At 40.4% G+C, this 14278-nt stretch overlaps 2 protein-coding genes across 8 annotated transcripts in view; one reads left to right on the top strand and one right to left on the bottom strand.

The window, feature by feature from the left end:
• DCP2 (decapping mRNA 2) overlaps positions 1-9556 on the top strand; it is a 32282-nt gene extending 22726 nt beyond the window's left edge. The window contains exons 9-11 of one of the 3 annotated variants that reach the window (XM_015849441.2): positions 365-469; positions 3053-3104; positions 3863-9556. In XM_015849441.2, the coding sequence (XP_015704927.1) occupies positions 365-469; positions 3053-3104; positions 3863-4026 (321 nt within the window). In that variant the 3' untranslated portion in view covers positions 4027-9556. Of the gene's footprint in view, positions 1-361; positions 470-3052; positions 3105-3859 lie in introns of all 3 variants that reach the window. The other 2 variants (XM_015849439.2, XM_015849438.2) reach the window with 2 other exon arrangements.
• A 298-nt stretch (positions 9557-9854) lies between these two features.
• Positions 9855-14278, bottom strand: part of MCC (MCC regulator of WNT signaling pathway) — a 172168-nt gene continuing 167744 nt past the window's right edge. For all 5 annotated transcript variants that reach the window (XM_032441471.1, XM_032441472.1, XM_032441473.1 and 2 more), the window contains one exon: positions 9855-13996. In XM_032441471.1, coding sequence (XP_032297362.1) covers positions 13816-13996 — 181 coding nt within the window. In that variant the 3' untranslated portion in view covers positions 9855-13815. The remainder of the gene's footprint in view (positions 13997-14278) is intronic.

The following is a 14278-nucleotide window of genomic DNA, read 5'->3' as shown; positions in this document are numbered from 1 at the left end:
AAAAAAAGCAACAGTAAGGAAACAAACAAAAATGTAATTTAGTTTATTTGCTTGGTACTGATGTTAGAGGTGATGGTTGGTAGTTGTGTTTCGTCATATGTAGGAGGTAATTACTTTTCACCATTGTGGTGTCCTTCACAATTTTGAAATGCTTTGGGTATCGCTGCTATGCATGTTGTAGTTGTGCAAGAGACTAAATAGCTGATGACTTGAGTGCATGTTTGGCTAATTTTAGTGTACTTCGGTTTATCTAAAAGTCATGTTAAATGTTTTGGGGCTAATTGGAGGAAAGCAGGAACTGTCAGTGATGTCTTATGCTGCCACTTAAACTCTTTTCTTGACTACCTTTTGGACATAATAGCAGAATCAGAGTGTGAAGGGCAACGGCAGAAAGCAGAATCAAGACACTCCTGTCCAAAAGAAGAGAAATGGAGCGCACAGTCAACAAGCTAAGCAAAACCATGCCTCGGTAAGGAAAATTTAGTGGTTATCTTGTAAACAGTAATGCTTAGTACATGTCCAGGCAGGTGTTCTGCTAAAAGAAAGTGAAGTGTGTGTCATAGATCATAGAATGGCTTGGGTTGGAAGGCGCCTCAGGGACTACCCAGTTCCAACCTCCTGCCATGGGCAGGATTCCTACCCACCAGATTAGGCTGCCCAGGGCCGCACCTGACCTGGCTTTGAACACTTTCAAGGATTGGACACCCACAGCTTTTCTTATCTTTTGTCTCATCTAAACCTCATCTGATACAACTTGTGGCCATTTCCTCCGGTCCTGTTTGTTGCCTGGGAGAAGAGGCCAAACCCTTCCTCATCACAACCTCCCTTAATGAAGTTGTAGAGTACAGTGAGGTCTCCCCTGAGCCTCTTCTTCTCCAGCCTAAACAATCCCAGCTCCCTGAGCTGCTCCTCATAAGACTTGTGCTCCTGACCTCCAACGAGTTTTGTTGCTCTTCTGCAGGCACGTTCCAGTGCCTCAATGACTTTCTTGTAGCGAGGAGCCCCAAACTGAACACAGTACTCAAGGTGCAGCCTCACCAGTGCTGAGTACAAGGGGATGATAACCTCCCTGCTCCTGCTGGCCACACTATTTCTGCCCTTCCTGAACTCATGCTGGCTGGGCGTGATCCCCTGGACACCATGCATCACCCAAGATGATATACTCCATAACTTTCTTTGGTACCAAGGACCGGCTGACAGGCCTGTAGTTCCTTAGATCCTCCTTATGGCCCTTCTTGTAGTTGGGAGTCACGTTGACAAGCCTCCAATCTTCTGGGACCTCTCCAGATAACCAAGAGCGCTGGTAGATGGCAGAGAGCGGCTCAGCAGTCACCCCCTGCCAGCTCCCTCAGCACCTGATGGTGGAGCCCATTTGGTCCCATGGACTTGTGGCAGTCCAGGTGGAGGAGGAGCTCTTTAACTGTCTCCACCTGAATCAATGGGGGTGTATTTTGCATTCCATCACAGACATCCAGATCAGGGCATAAAGTGTCCTGAGGATAATTGATCCTATTAAAGGCAGATGTAAAGAAGGCATGGAGGACTTCAGCCTTTTCCTTATTCTCCATGGTCACATTCTCCACTGCATCACATAAGAGGCGGACATTTTCCTTGGTTCTTCTCTTACCATTGATATACTTGTAAAAGGATTTCTTATTCTCCTTTACTGCAAGTGGTCAATCTGAGTTCAAGCTGGGCTTTTGCCTTCCTAAATTCCTCCCTGCATATCTTAGCAATTTCATTGTAATTTCTCCAAGTAGCCTGTCCCTGCTTCCAGAGGTTATAGACTCTCTTTTTCCTCCAGAGTCTTTACAATAGATCCTGCTTCATCCACACCGGTCTTCTTCCCCTACAGCTCGCCTTACTGTAATCAGGGACAGCCTGCTCTTGTGCCTTTCAGATTTCCTTCTTCAGGAGCATCCATGGTTCCTGGACCCCTTTACCTTTCAGGAGCAACTCCCAAGGGACCCCTGCAGCAAGCATCCTGAACGGGTCAAAGCCTGCCCTCTGGAAGTTCAGGATAGCAGTACTGCTTATCACCCTTCTGATACCTCCAAGAATAGTTAGAAGTGATTAGTTGCTTTTAGATCTGAGAGCAGAAGAATGGAAATCGAGTAAGTGACTGCGGAAATTTAGCTGTGTAGGAAAACAAGGTGCATCTCTAGATTCTTGATGGAAATGAGTGCAAATGTTAATAGTGTGGCTCTTTACAGACTTTGCTAAATACCTCTGTGGTGTTTCATTTACATTTCCATGATTGTTAATCTTTTGAAATATAACTACTTCATGTCCCAGTGATAATTTTCTAACGAAGTTTACAGGCCTCCTACTCTTAAATTTACCTAGTACAAAGAGCCATGCTTTTTTCTGTGTTTCTATACTTACAGCTGCATATCTAGAGCTAATAAATCATCCCTGGAGAATTCTAAGTTAGTATCCCTATGCATGGTAATCTAGTTGGCAGTAGTTGGCTGCTTACAAATACACTCTTGCTTTTTGGGACAAAGAATAGGCTTATGTATGTGCAACTTCAAGTCCACAGACCTTTCTAGTTTATGATATTTGGGAAACATAATTATATTTTTTTTCTTAAAAACTTGCATGTTGAAAATGGCTGGTTGATAGTTACTAGGTTAGGATTTTTGGATGAGGAAAATTTTTGTAGTCAGAGTGGTGAGGCTTTGGCACAGGCTGCCCAGAGAAGCTGTGGCTGCCCCATCCTTCCAGGTGTTCAAGGCCAAGGGCAGCCTGAGCTGGTGGGGGACAGCCCTGCCCATGGCAGGGGGTTGAAACTGGGTGGGCTTTAAGGTCCTTACCAATCTAAGCCATACTATGAAGATTGCAGTGTTTCTGAAAGATTTATGGGGTTGGTGTTAGAAAGGTAACATCACAGAATTTGTCCTGTGTTGTAAGTAACACAATTCACAGAGAAAGCATGTCAAAGCAAAAATAGCAAGTATGTTTCTTAACTGACATTTAAACTACGCTCCCAAGAAGTACAATGCTATGATTTCTTAATTAAGTGTAATGTGTTTTTGTTCTCTTAAACTAGAAATGTGAAAAAAAGCTTAATCCAAGAAAACTTCAAGATAACCTTGAAACAGGTAAGTACTTCTGGTATTTCGATCCAAAGTTATTGAATTGCAGTTGTGATTCAGTTGATCAAGTTGTGGAAGATGACCCTTGAGATCACTGTGCAAACATCAGAAGTCTACTACTAATCCGTGTAAGCTCTGTATTCACAAATCTTCAGAGATAAATACCTCTGGGGGATTAATGCATTGAAGTCATGCACTGAAGGCTGAAGTCACCCTGCTTACTGTGCTTGGGGTTCTTGTCTTCTTTGCCAGTCTACCAAGTGTTATTTTCTAAGGAAGACCAAGTTAACCAAATGAGAAACATATAACATTTGGTTATATTTCTCATTTGGTTAACTTAATGAGGTAAAGTACATTGGTTTTGCAGTTCTCCTCAATTGTGAAAATTGTGGGATTACATCCTTTTGGTGGGTGAAAGGTACCTAAAAACTGGTTTACAAAAATATCAATTCAGTTAACAGAATGCTGGTGATTACGTAGGTGTTGGTTCAGGGCTTTCTGTCCTGCTAGTAATAAGCTGTAGCTGATAACTGAGATACTCTGGAGTGTTTATGCAGCTTTTTATTTCCTGACTTTTAAGATTTGTTCTGGCTGTTAGATTTGTAAGTATGGCTTTTTGGTCATACAGAGAGATAAGTCAGACAATGTTTTTTTCTATTTTTATTAATTGAACACAATTTCAAGTATGGCTTTGTATTGTCAACAATTTTCTTACTGATGACTAGGTATATAAAATTGATTTCATGCTTTTTCTCTTTAAGCAGATGCAGCATATGAGATCTGCTGTTCTGGTGAAGATCCGCTGCAGGAACACACGGAGGGGCAGTCTGTGGCATGCAATGGCAATTACAAATTTGCTTTCTCATCTAGAGCTTTCTTGAGTTTCAAGTTTGACCACAATGCCATAATGAAATGTTTTGACCTCTGACAGCAGATCTTCTATGAACAAAGTTCAGGCTTGCCTGTTGCAATTGAGGGGGTTTCTTATCTAGCCTTACTCTTTCTCAGGAGTTTTTTAATTACTGTTGCTGAATTTTTGTTGTTGTTCATTTGTTTTTAAATGCAATGCAGGGACTGACTGGTGGTTTGGAAGGGTTGTTCTCTTTGCAGTATCAGAGTGGCATAGTCAAGTGTTGCACTTTAAATGCAGTATAGCCTTTGTCCACAGAAGTACCTTTCCAATCCTCAGTTTACTTGTTCCTAGCCGTGCGTTAGAGGGCATTCTTTTTCCTCGTTTTTTTTTTAACTTGTGTTTTTATCAGATTGTCACTGACATTGACTTTTTTTTTTGTACTGCTGGAGTACAGCAGCTTGTTAGACTTCTAACTGCTCTGATGTAAAGTATTGGACTTGTTAGTCATTATTTTATAGTGCATTGCAATATTACGGCAGTGGCAATTAAACTGGTTCTCAGAGGACTCCTCTGTCTGCCCTGGTAACGTTGAAACCGAAAGTTGCACATTTCAAACCTTGCCTCAGCCTATTATCCTTTCTTTTTCCTGATTGTTTGCCCGCTGTATCTTCCTTCCTTCACACTGAAAATGAACTTCTGTTGGCTGGCAATCAGTAGTAGATGGGTCAAATTATAGCAATTTGACTTCTCAGGTACCTACTCTGCCACTGTTTCTATATGCAGAATAGGTAGAACTTAGCCATTCAGAGTGTCTAATTTCAACTCTTAACCAGCTGGGAACAGCACATAAAAAGAAGTGAAGAAGTTCTGTGTTATCTCAGTAGTAGCTGCTTTCATAAAAGAAAAGCTCGAACTTGCTTGTGGGAAGTTTCTTGTGTAGAATTTATATTGAATGTAAATAAGCCTCTACATCTTGCCAGGAGGAAAGAAGGTGCATGGATAATAGAATCATCCTGTAACACTAAATGACTTAATCAGGCTTGCAATAACTATTCTAAAGATGTCCAGTATTGTATTCCGTGCTGTTGTCGTCAGTTCTTTCCTTTAGTTTATGCTCTGTATATGTATATATATACATATATATTGTAGTATTGAATTGCACTTGCAGTTAGCATTTTAACGATGTAGCCTCAGTCATTTTCAGCTACAACACTTTCTTAGTAAAAATATCAAATATACAAAGAAAAAAACAAAAGCAGTAACAGTTGAGATGATGAACTGTTAAGTGTTAAATCACATTCGTGATTTCTATTAGCGATTTGAACACAAGCTTTGCAGCTGAGAGAAACACACTGAACATATTTGATACAGCAGCTTGTGTTCTCAGGCATATTGTCCCAGATTTAAAAATGGACTTCTATCTAAAATTAAGATGTGTGATTAGTAACTTTCGCACTGAATGAACAAGGCCCTCTTCTCTCATTCAGAGTGTGTGCTCATGCACTGAGCCTTTATGCAACTCATGTGGCATCCAAAAACACAATCCTCGTCTTCCTTTAACTACCCTGCTTAATTTATTACCTAGTGTTTTTCCTCAGAGATAGCTTTGGAATCTGGCTTGATTTACCTGCCTAATGAAAGGCGATTTGGGACTCTAATGCTCTAACAAATATTTCTGGAGACAGGAATCGTGGATTTTTCTACCAGTTAGTAGGAGAAACAGACTACAGCATTTCTTCCTTCTGGAGGACAAGAGTCCTGAGGGCCTTGTTTTCAAGACCAAATCATGAAATAATTCAATCTAGCTTTGTCTCACCTTGTTTAAAAAAAAAATTAAAAAATTAAAAATAAAAATCCAAAGGCTGTTAAAAACCTTAATTTGATAAGTACAGTAAGTTAAAAGGTGGGATAATGCTGGAGGAGATTACTCAGCTTCAGGTAAAAGTAATCCTTAGTTATGTCTCTAGTGCAAGTAGTTGATTTCCCAGCAAAAGTGCCTTTACTCATGGTGAGGCAGAAGTTTGTGTTCGTATCTGGAGGCTGCTGCTGCCTGTGGGGTTAGCAAGAGACTCTGCTAGGGCATGATTCAGTATCAGGCTGTGGAAATCTCTAAAGTGTAGGTAGATATTTAAGAAAAAAGAAGTTATATTTCATGTAGTGCTCTGTGAATTAAGGGGAATGTTGATGAAACCATGAACTTGGAACTTCTGTCACAGACAGAGGAAGTTTTTAACATGAAGCGTGTCCCATGAATAAGAGTTGCTGGGTGCTTTCTCTTCACTGGATCATTTTTTTGTTCCTAGTGGAAGCCTGGCTTGGTGTAAGAGAGACTGATCGCTTCATTAAGCGGCCCAAAGTGGGGCTAATACACATTAATGATTTTAGTAAATCTAGCCTTAATGTGAGTTGCAAATAAATGTGATAAATATGCAATAACTTTTAATTCTTTGTATAAGGGTACTGTTCCTTGTAGTAGTATTGCTTTCTGCTTCCTAAGTAAGGTTGCTAAAACAACGTGAGTGTGGTGGCATGTGACCTATTCTATGGTTTCCATCATGCCCTGCACTGTGAGCATTTTGGATTGTTTACTGTTAGTCCATGTTCTTATTTCACCATCATTTTATAGATAAATCTATTTACGAGTTTAGAAATATACAGTTTACATTCTTTTCTGTAAAACAGTGAAGAAATAACAAGTGAGAGATTTTAATTCAGTTGTTACTTTTGGGAGCTAGACACAGGGAAATAAATTACTGCATGTAAGATGTAAGAGGTGATGTCAGGATGCTTGTTAAAACGAGACAGAGCGTTCAGAGTATGAATGGTCACTCCATGTTCTTGAAATTGAAGAAGGTATGGAACGTCCAAGTTTTAACACAAAAACAACAAATGTTTGTGTACCAGGAATCCAGTACTGCTTTGCTATTCCTAGTGCTGTATGAACTGTCTTCCTTGGTGGAGTTCTATGGCATCTGTCCACCATGCAGAATGCCGTGAAGATGGACTTAAAGAGTGATCTGCCAAATGAAATACTGGATGTTATGTGCTGTTGCATTAACTCCAGCACCTGGATGTACATGCATGCTTCTGAAAATACCTGTGTCTTGCATAGCTTGAAGTCAGGATAATGGTGGTATCGAGAAAAGGGGATATAGCTTTATTTACTGCACAATCAAAGCTTTTTAATTTTTAATATTTTTTTTTACACAATTTAATTTTAGACCAAACCTGCGTGAGTAGTTTGTAATAACTGTGGGCCTTGTTCTTTTACCAGGCTTCTCTGCTGTGCTCCAGCCTTCCAGATCTAGTGTAGTGAATTGAGAACAATGCTGATTGTGTTTTTCCTTCACCTACTTGTGGCTGTTGTTTACGTAACAGTTCCTTTTATAAACAAGGCAGACTTTGGCTCTGGCTGTTCTAATAGACCTGCTCTCAGATTGAACATTTTCTTCCAGCACTTTGCATTGATTGTTTTGCAGCGTACAGCAGCACTCATACCATTCTAGTATGATGAGCAACAGTCTGCATTAGGAGTCCAGGCTGTAATGTCCTATGGTACAGATGGCACTGCTACTCCATAGGTTCCAGCTGTTGGGAAGCCAGTTAATTCTCAACTACTTTATTTTTCTGAATGAAATTCTACATAAAAGGTTTTCTTGGAGATAGATAATATCATGTGCCTTCATCTTCTGGATTAGGAAGTTACATTCTGAGGACTGGTAGAATAGCCTCTCTAGTTGATTTAAAAGCAGATTATTAACAGAAAACTGAGCTTGCACTATAACTGTTGAACCTGGTGCTTACATGCAACTTCATACAAAGTTCAGTTTGCTTTTGTTATTAAAATATTTCAGCTTTTCAAGCAACCAAAATAATTTATGTGGTAAATTTCTACAAAGTGAAGGTGCTTTTACAGTAAATTAGGCTTGGAAATGTCACTACTCTTGCATAGCAGAGTTTTGTTCTAATGGTGTGTTTATAGTTATAGTCTTGCTCAGGAATGACTGAAGTAGGTGAAGTTTAAGTATCGGCACTGTTCTTAATACTGTACATATGCACTGAAAGATGCATTAGGATTTGTGCTGTGTGTGCATTTAACTGTTTCAAGTAGGTTATGAACTTACAAGCAAGAAGACGTATTAGCAATTACGTTGGCCATGATCAAGATCATGCAAGATAAAATCACTTGGATTAGTAGGAGTAGGTTAAAATCTAATGCTTGGGTTCTAACCTGTCTTTTCATTATAAGCATTAGGTTAAACTAGACCAACTTACAGATTCCACTTCACTGGAACACTGACCTTTAGGTAGTTCTCAGCTGTGGAATACTTCTGGGAAGAAAATGTGTCTTCAGTTCATCTTTCAATATTGGGGGAGGGGGACAAACAAATATACTTTATTTTTATTTGCTTTTTTTCCCCCACAGTGCACAAACTGTTTAAAATTTAGTAGGTCTACCCTGAATTTTATGGAAAATACTTGATCACGAGAACCAACTTGCAATTTGTTTCCATTATGGGTTACACTTCAGCGACCTGAAGAAGATAACTAGAGTCCGTGGGGTGCTGATGTTAAAACAGGCACCCGCAGCTTTGTAAGAATACAGCACCTACAAACTCAGTTCTCTAGAACACACTTTCCACTGATAAAAGGTTACTTGCAAGTTGTTATTTTTTTTTTAAGCACGTTTGAGTAAAATGATTAAACTGGGGAGACAAACCATTTGTTCTTACTGTTTGGATACATATTGCTATTACACAGGAAAGGTTTGTAAAATTGCGTGATTTAAGAGCTCTCTGCAAATACTTCTCAAGCCTACACGTAACACAGGATCCTTAAGGAACTTCACCCTGTCTGGTTGGCACTGTGGTTTGTGGAAGCAGAACTTCAGTCCCGAGGAGCAGCCCATCCTGGTCTGCAAGAAACATTAACATGTGGGGAAGAAACAACAACAAAAGAAACAGCCAAAACAAACAAACACCCCCTTCCCCTCTGCCTCTTCCCCTTAAAAATAAAAATTCCCTAAACAAAATAAACCACAAGAAGAAAACAGGCCCCACAGAGGAAGGTGGGGGTTTCTTCATTAATTCCGGCTTAATACTGAATCCCTGTAGAAGTTCTGGGACATGGGCTGACTCAGATGTTGCTGCCAGGAGAAAACTTTTCCTGTGCAGCGTTGCATGCCTTGCAGCAAAACAGAGAGCCCGTGTTTTATTCTATGGCTCATGCGTGATGGTTCATGTCTTCCTCCTGTTTCTTTTAAGCTCAAGAACTTAAATCTGTTTTCCTCACTGGTATGGGAGTGTCATATCAGTGCTAAGTAGAAAGTACTTACGGCTAGTTGTGGGTTGAACCTATGTGAAGTTACAGATTTTATTCATTTCCATGATGTTATCTCAGAGGGTTTGTATCGGTCAGCTCCTTGATTTTAGTAAATAAAATCTGTAACTCTGTAACATCAGCTGTACTGATGATTGTGACTTTAGTTTGTGAATTGTGGATGTAGAAGCCGAAGCACACAATTTAAAAAGCAATGACTAAATTGGCATTTTCTCCTATGCTGTAATTTCTCTCTAAAATTAAATGAGTTTATGTACAATCTTAACCGAAGTATAAGAATTAATGATTAGAGTGAAATGTAAAGCCTGTGCTGCTGGTACAGCTTATTCTTTCACCGTAGAACATTTAATATTGCCTTAAACCAGCAAGCAACTTGCGGTGTGATCCCTGAAGCTGTGGGGGTGCATGGTCAGTACCTGTGCTCCTCAGCTCTCTTACAGCACCCCTGGCAGTGCCACACCATCCCCCTCCATGTCTTCCCCCAGGGAAGGTGACCGTGGTGCCCCTTAGCAGAACCTCTGCACAGTGAGATGGATGGGATGATATGGCAAAGCAACGCCAAGGAACAGAAACGGCTTTAGAAATTTATTCAGAATATAAGAACATTTGTAAAATAAGTATTATAAATGTCTCTGTATAAATAAATGCAGTTTATACAATTCTATATCAAATGAACACAAAATAGCTATTTTACAGCAGCTAGGAGACTAAAAACCAGCAACACATTTAAAGCTAATTCAGCAAGGTGAAAGGATTCTAAAATTACAATGTATGGTACAGAATTAAATGAGGTTTTAAATGAGAAACTCCTAATAAAAACAGCAGAACAATACTGACATTAATGCAGTTTTAGTCATGTGTGCTTTGCGATAGCTAACAGTTACATTCAAGCTGGTGAAGGTTTATATGCTTAGTTAGGAAAAAGAAGTACAAAGAAAGAAGTTTCATGCACTCCAGCAATTTAGAAAATAAGCCGCCCTAAGATTAATTAATGAGTGAACAAAATTTGTGGTTCTTGCCAAGGGAAACTGTTTTTGTTGCTTTGTTAAGGTGTGCATTTGGTAACAAGGGTCAGGTGAACTGTTAGGCTGCTCAACGTGATAAAGTACTCATCCATACACTGGTGTGCTACCAGTTCCCTTATGTACATGAAGGGAGCTTGTTTCCTGGCACTCAGTCACAGGATTGGTGCCATTTTATTCAGATACCAGTTGTCACAGTACCAGTAAACCCTCCACCGTGTCCCCGTTGGCCTATTGTATTTTGCTGACAGGCAGTAGCTGATGGCTTAGGCAAAGTAACTTTTGTTGTGGCAAATTACAGCTGCTGCTGGGGCTGTCTGTTAACAAACCTGCTGTTCATAGAATTGCTCAGGTTGGAAAAGACCATCAGGTCCAACCACAACCAAACCATACTACCCTAACTAACTACCTGCCCCTAAATCATGTCCCCGAGCACCACAGCCAAACTGTTTTTAAACACATCCGGGGATGGTGATTCAACCACCCCCTGGGCAGCCTATTGCAGTGCTTAACAGTCCTTTCTGTAAAGAAGCGTTTCCTGATATCCAACCTAAACTTACCCTGGTGCAACTTGAGGCCATTTCCCCTATCCTGTCACCTGTCACCAGTGAGAAGAGACCAGCCCCTGCTACTCACTGTGAAGCAGCTACCTATGACTTTGGAATTATGATGTCTAAATTCAGCTTGCAAATAATATAGCCTATGCATTTGAATTAAACCTGCGGAGAAGGGTCTGGGGGTCCTGGTAGATGAAAAACTGGACATGATCCAGAAGTGTGCTCCTGCAGCTCAGAAGGCCAATAGTATCATAGAATCATGAATGGCCTGGGTTGAAAAGGATCCCAAGGATCATCCAGTTTCAGTTTCAACTGCCCTGCTATGTGCAGGGACATCAACCAGGCTGCCCAGAGCCACATCCAGCCTGGCCCTGAACACCCCAGGGACGGGGCATCCACAGCCCTCTGCTCCAGTGTGCTACCACCCTCTGAGCAAAAAACTTCCTGTTTCTTGTTCTATCTGAGTCCTATGGGAAGGAAAGTAATGTGGCTTACATACAGTTAATGATTTATAATTCATTCTAGAACACTTTTAGAGTGCTGTTGGTAGGGAAGATACACAATAAATGTAATAAAACAACATTCAGCTTGTGCAGAACCAGCAAATCACTAGGCCTGAGGAAAACAGACTGCAAGGAACACTGCAACTTCCTATGCTTCCTATTGTACATCTTCTCTATAAAGCCAGGTTCAAATGCTTTAAGCTTTATTGCATGACATGAACTTAATGGATTCTTCAGCTGCCAAGGAACAGAAAAATACAGCATGAGGAAAGGCCATGTAAGAGCACTGTCTAGCTACCTTAAGGGAAAGGTTTGCTTCACTCTGACAGTTTGAGATGACTTTAGATGGGTGCTCTAGATCCAAGAAGACAAAGCTGTAAGTGCCGTAGTAAATGATCATCTGTGTCCTTTCTATTCTTCAGTCACAAGTGTGGTCAGCTACCACTGCAACATGGTGAAAACAAAAAGTGCTGCTGACAAGAAACTTGTTGACCAAGGAAATCCAGGACATTTAGCAAAACACGAGCAGCAGTATTTATTCCCTCAATAGTCTGGTTTCAAAAATACCAATTTGCATTATAAATCAGGAAGTACAATTAGCTGACAGAGAGGACTGACCTAACTCAGCCCCGGGGCATCACTACCTACGGCTTGGTTTTGAAATCAGCATTGTTTTAATGTGCTGCTGCAATCAACCACTCAGGGTGCTGCCTTTGTTGCTCACTTATCACACTCTGGAGAAGTACGAAATAATTATTTTACTACCCTAAGGAAAGAAGGAAATGGCAGCCACAGCAGAATAGAATAGAAATTACCTCCAGCATGCCGTAAGAGTTTGCCAAGTATATCTGGCAATAAGTTAAACAGAGATGCCAGTAATGAAATCAGAGGTGTAATGAACACAGACTGCTTCAGATTCAGTTGAAATCAACACTTAACAACGATTAAGTCACAAATTCTCACAGCTGTAAGCCTAAGCCACTACCAGGTAAAACCAATACCATAGAAATGCTTTGTTTGAACAAGAAATTGTAGGACTAAATGAGGGAAGTTTCTGTAATTCCACATATAATAGAATGTGAGGTGCAACTCAACGCATGAACCAACAGTGATGGACAACTCCTGAAGTCTGATTTACTGGAGAGAACTGAGCTTGAGAAATACAAAGTACAAGAGTAACAGCAACAGGCTTACAATGTTAATGTTGGACAAACTAAAAACAAATGTAATAAAGGAAATTGTCTCCTGTACTCGGTCAAGAAAATAAGAATCCATCTAAAATGGGAATGAGGGCAGCCTCCCATCTTGCCTCTGTCAAGAACTCAACCCAATCCCCATGCTCCACTTAACACAATAGGCCAACATCTCTCAATTAATTCACATGATAATGCACTAATATGACTTGGCTTAAACAGAAGAACAGTAAACGTAACAAAAGTTAACCTACAAAGCTCTATGAAGGCCTCATTCACATTCTGTTTGTGGCTGTACATCCACACACCTACACGTTTATAGTTCTGTGTATATGTATTCAACATGAAACAGGTACGTTTCTACTAAGTACCTTTTTGGTTAGAAGTGTTAAAAGATGCCATTCTACCTCATGACAAAAGAAGGACGCACTGAAATCTCTACAGCTGACAAGGACTGTCAAGCTCTTATGGAAAACCCTGGCTATAATGTGCTGACAAGAAAACTTTCACAAATCAGTTGCAAATAAACACCATGCAATGTAAATAAATACCAGGTGATGGCTTGTAATGTCTGAACCAACCTTGGCAAAGACTACTTATCTGACATGGTAAAACTTGCTGCCTTTAGTCCTCTTACAGACTCATATGAAATAAACCATCCTCTGAGGAGATGCAACTTGTTTTAAATACCGTTTCATCCCCTCCCCAAATCAGAAGCAGCTTTCCTACCTTATCAGCACTGTTAGTTAACAGTACTGCTACTGCGGAGCACAACGCAAACAAGCCTATGAGCTTCCTGAACTGCAGCCATCTGTTTAGATGGCTTAACCATCTAAGTGTGTCTTGAGTACAGCTGTGTGCAGAGGGACTCGGGATCAGAGAAACTCAGATTACCTCCAACCTGCCCAAATTAAAACCTATCAACATGAAGTATTTTCCTATGTGATGCTATCACCCATAGGACATAAAATGGAAGAGAACCTGTATGAGTAAAGACATAATGACACCGACAAGGTACATAATTATAGCACGGTAATTCAGGCACTGCCATTTTACATTATTTAACAGTCAATTAACAGTTAATGCTTAGATTATCCCCATAACTCCTGGCTGGACAGCCGAGATCTGAGAGATGGTGCTGAACTGTGCCTTTGTTGATAGGTCAGACCTCAGCACTGAAGCAACCTAAAAGCCAGCCTCCAAAATAAAGAATTCCATGATGGCACCGAGATCTCTGAAAGAGACGCACTTAAAGTGAAGTTTCATTTGTGTGTGGCCTGGAGTTCTCTTCTTCTAGTAAAGCTATCCTTTGTTTGAGCATCCTGACTTGCGTTTCGTGTCTCTCCACCATGGCCATCATTTGCGATTCCAGTTTCTTCAGCTTATTTTGATGCTTTTTCTTTGCTTTTTCATAGGCGGCTACCAAGTTGCTGTTAGAAATACAAGGCAATACAAAGTCATTCAAAAAAGCTTGCTCACAGCAAGTGCAAAGAGAATAACCCTAGGCAAAAACAAAACATGTTTTACAGGGCCCTCAAAGACTTGGTCCTTCTTCCAGAAATTTACTGGAGCTTTAAAACTCATTTGATCTACAGCTCATTGATGCGAATGTGAGTTGTTGCTACTTCTGCACCTTCTTTGGACAAGTACAAATATTTGTACATGCTTCAATGCACAAAGAAGACTTGGTATATTAGAGTTGGTATACTGTA

This window comes from Coturnix japonica, chromosome Z, assembly GCF_001577835.2.
Source record: "Coturnix japonica isolate 7356 chromosome Z, Coturnix japonica 2.1, whole genome shotgun sequence".
NCBI lineage: Eukaryota > Metazoa > Chordata > Aves > Galliformes > Phasianidae > Coturnix > Coturnix japonica.
The sequence above is the reverse complement of the archived record's forward strand: the minus strand, read 5'-3'. Positions and strand labels throughout refer to the sequence as shown.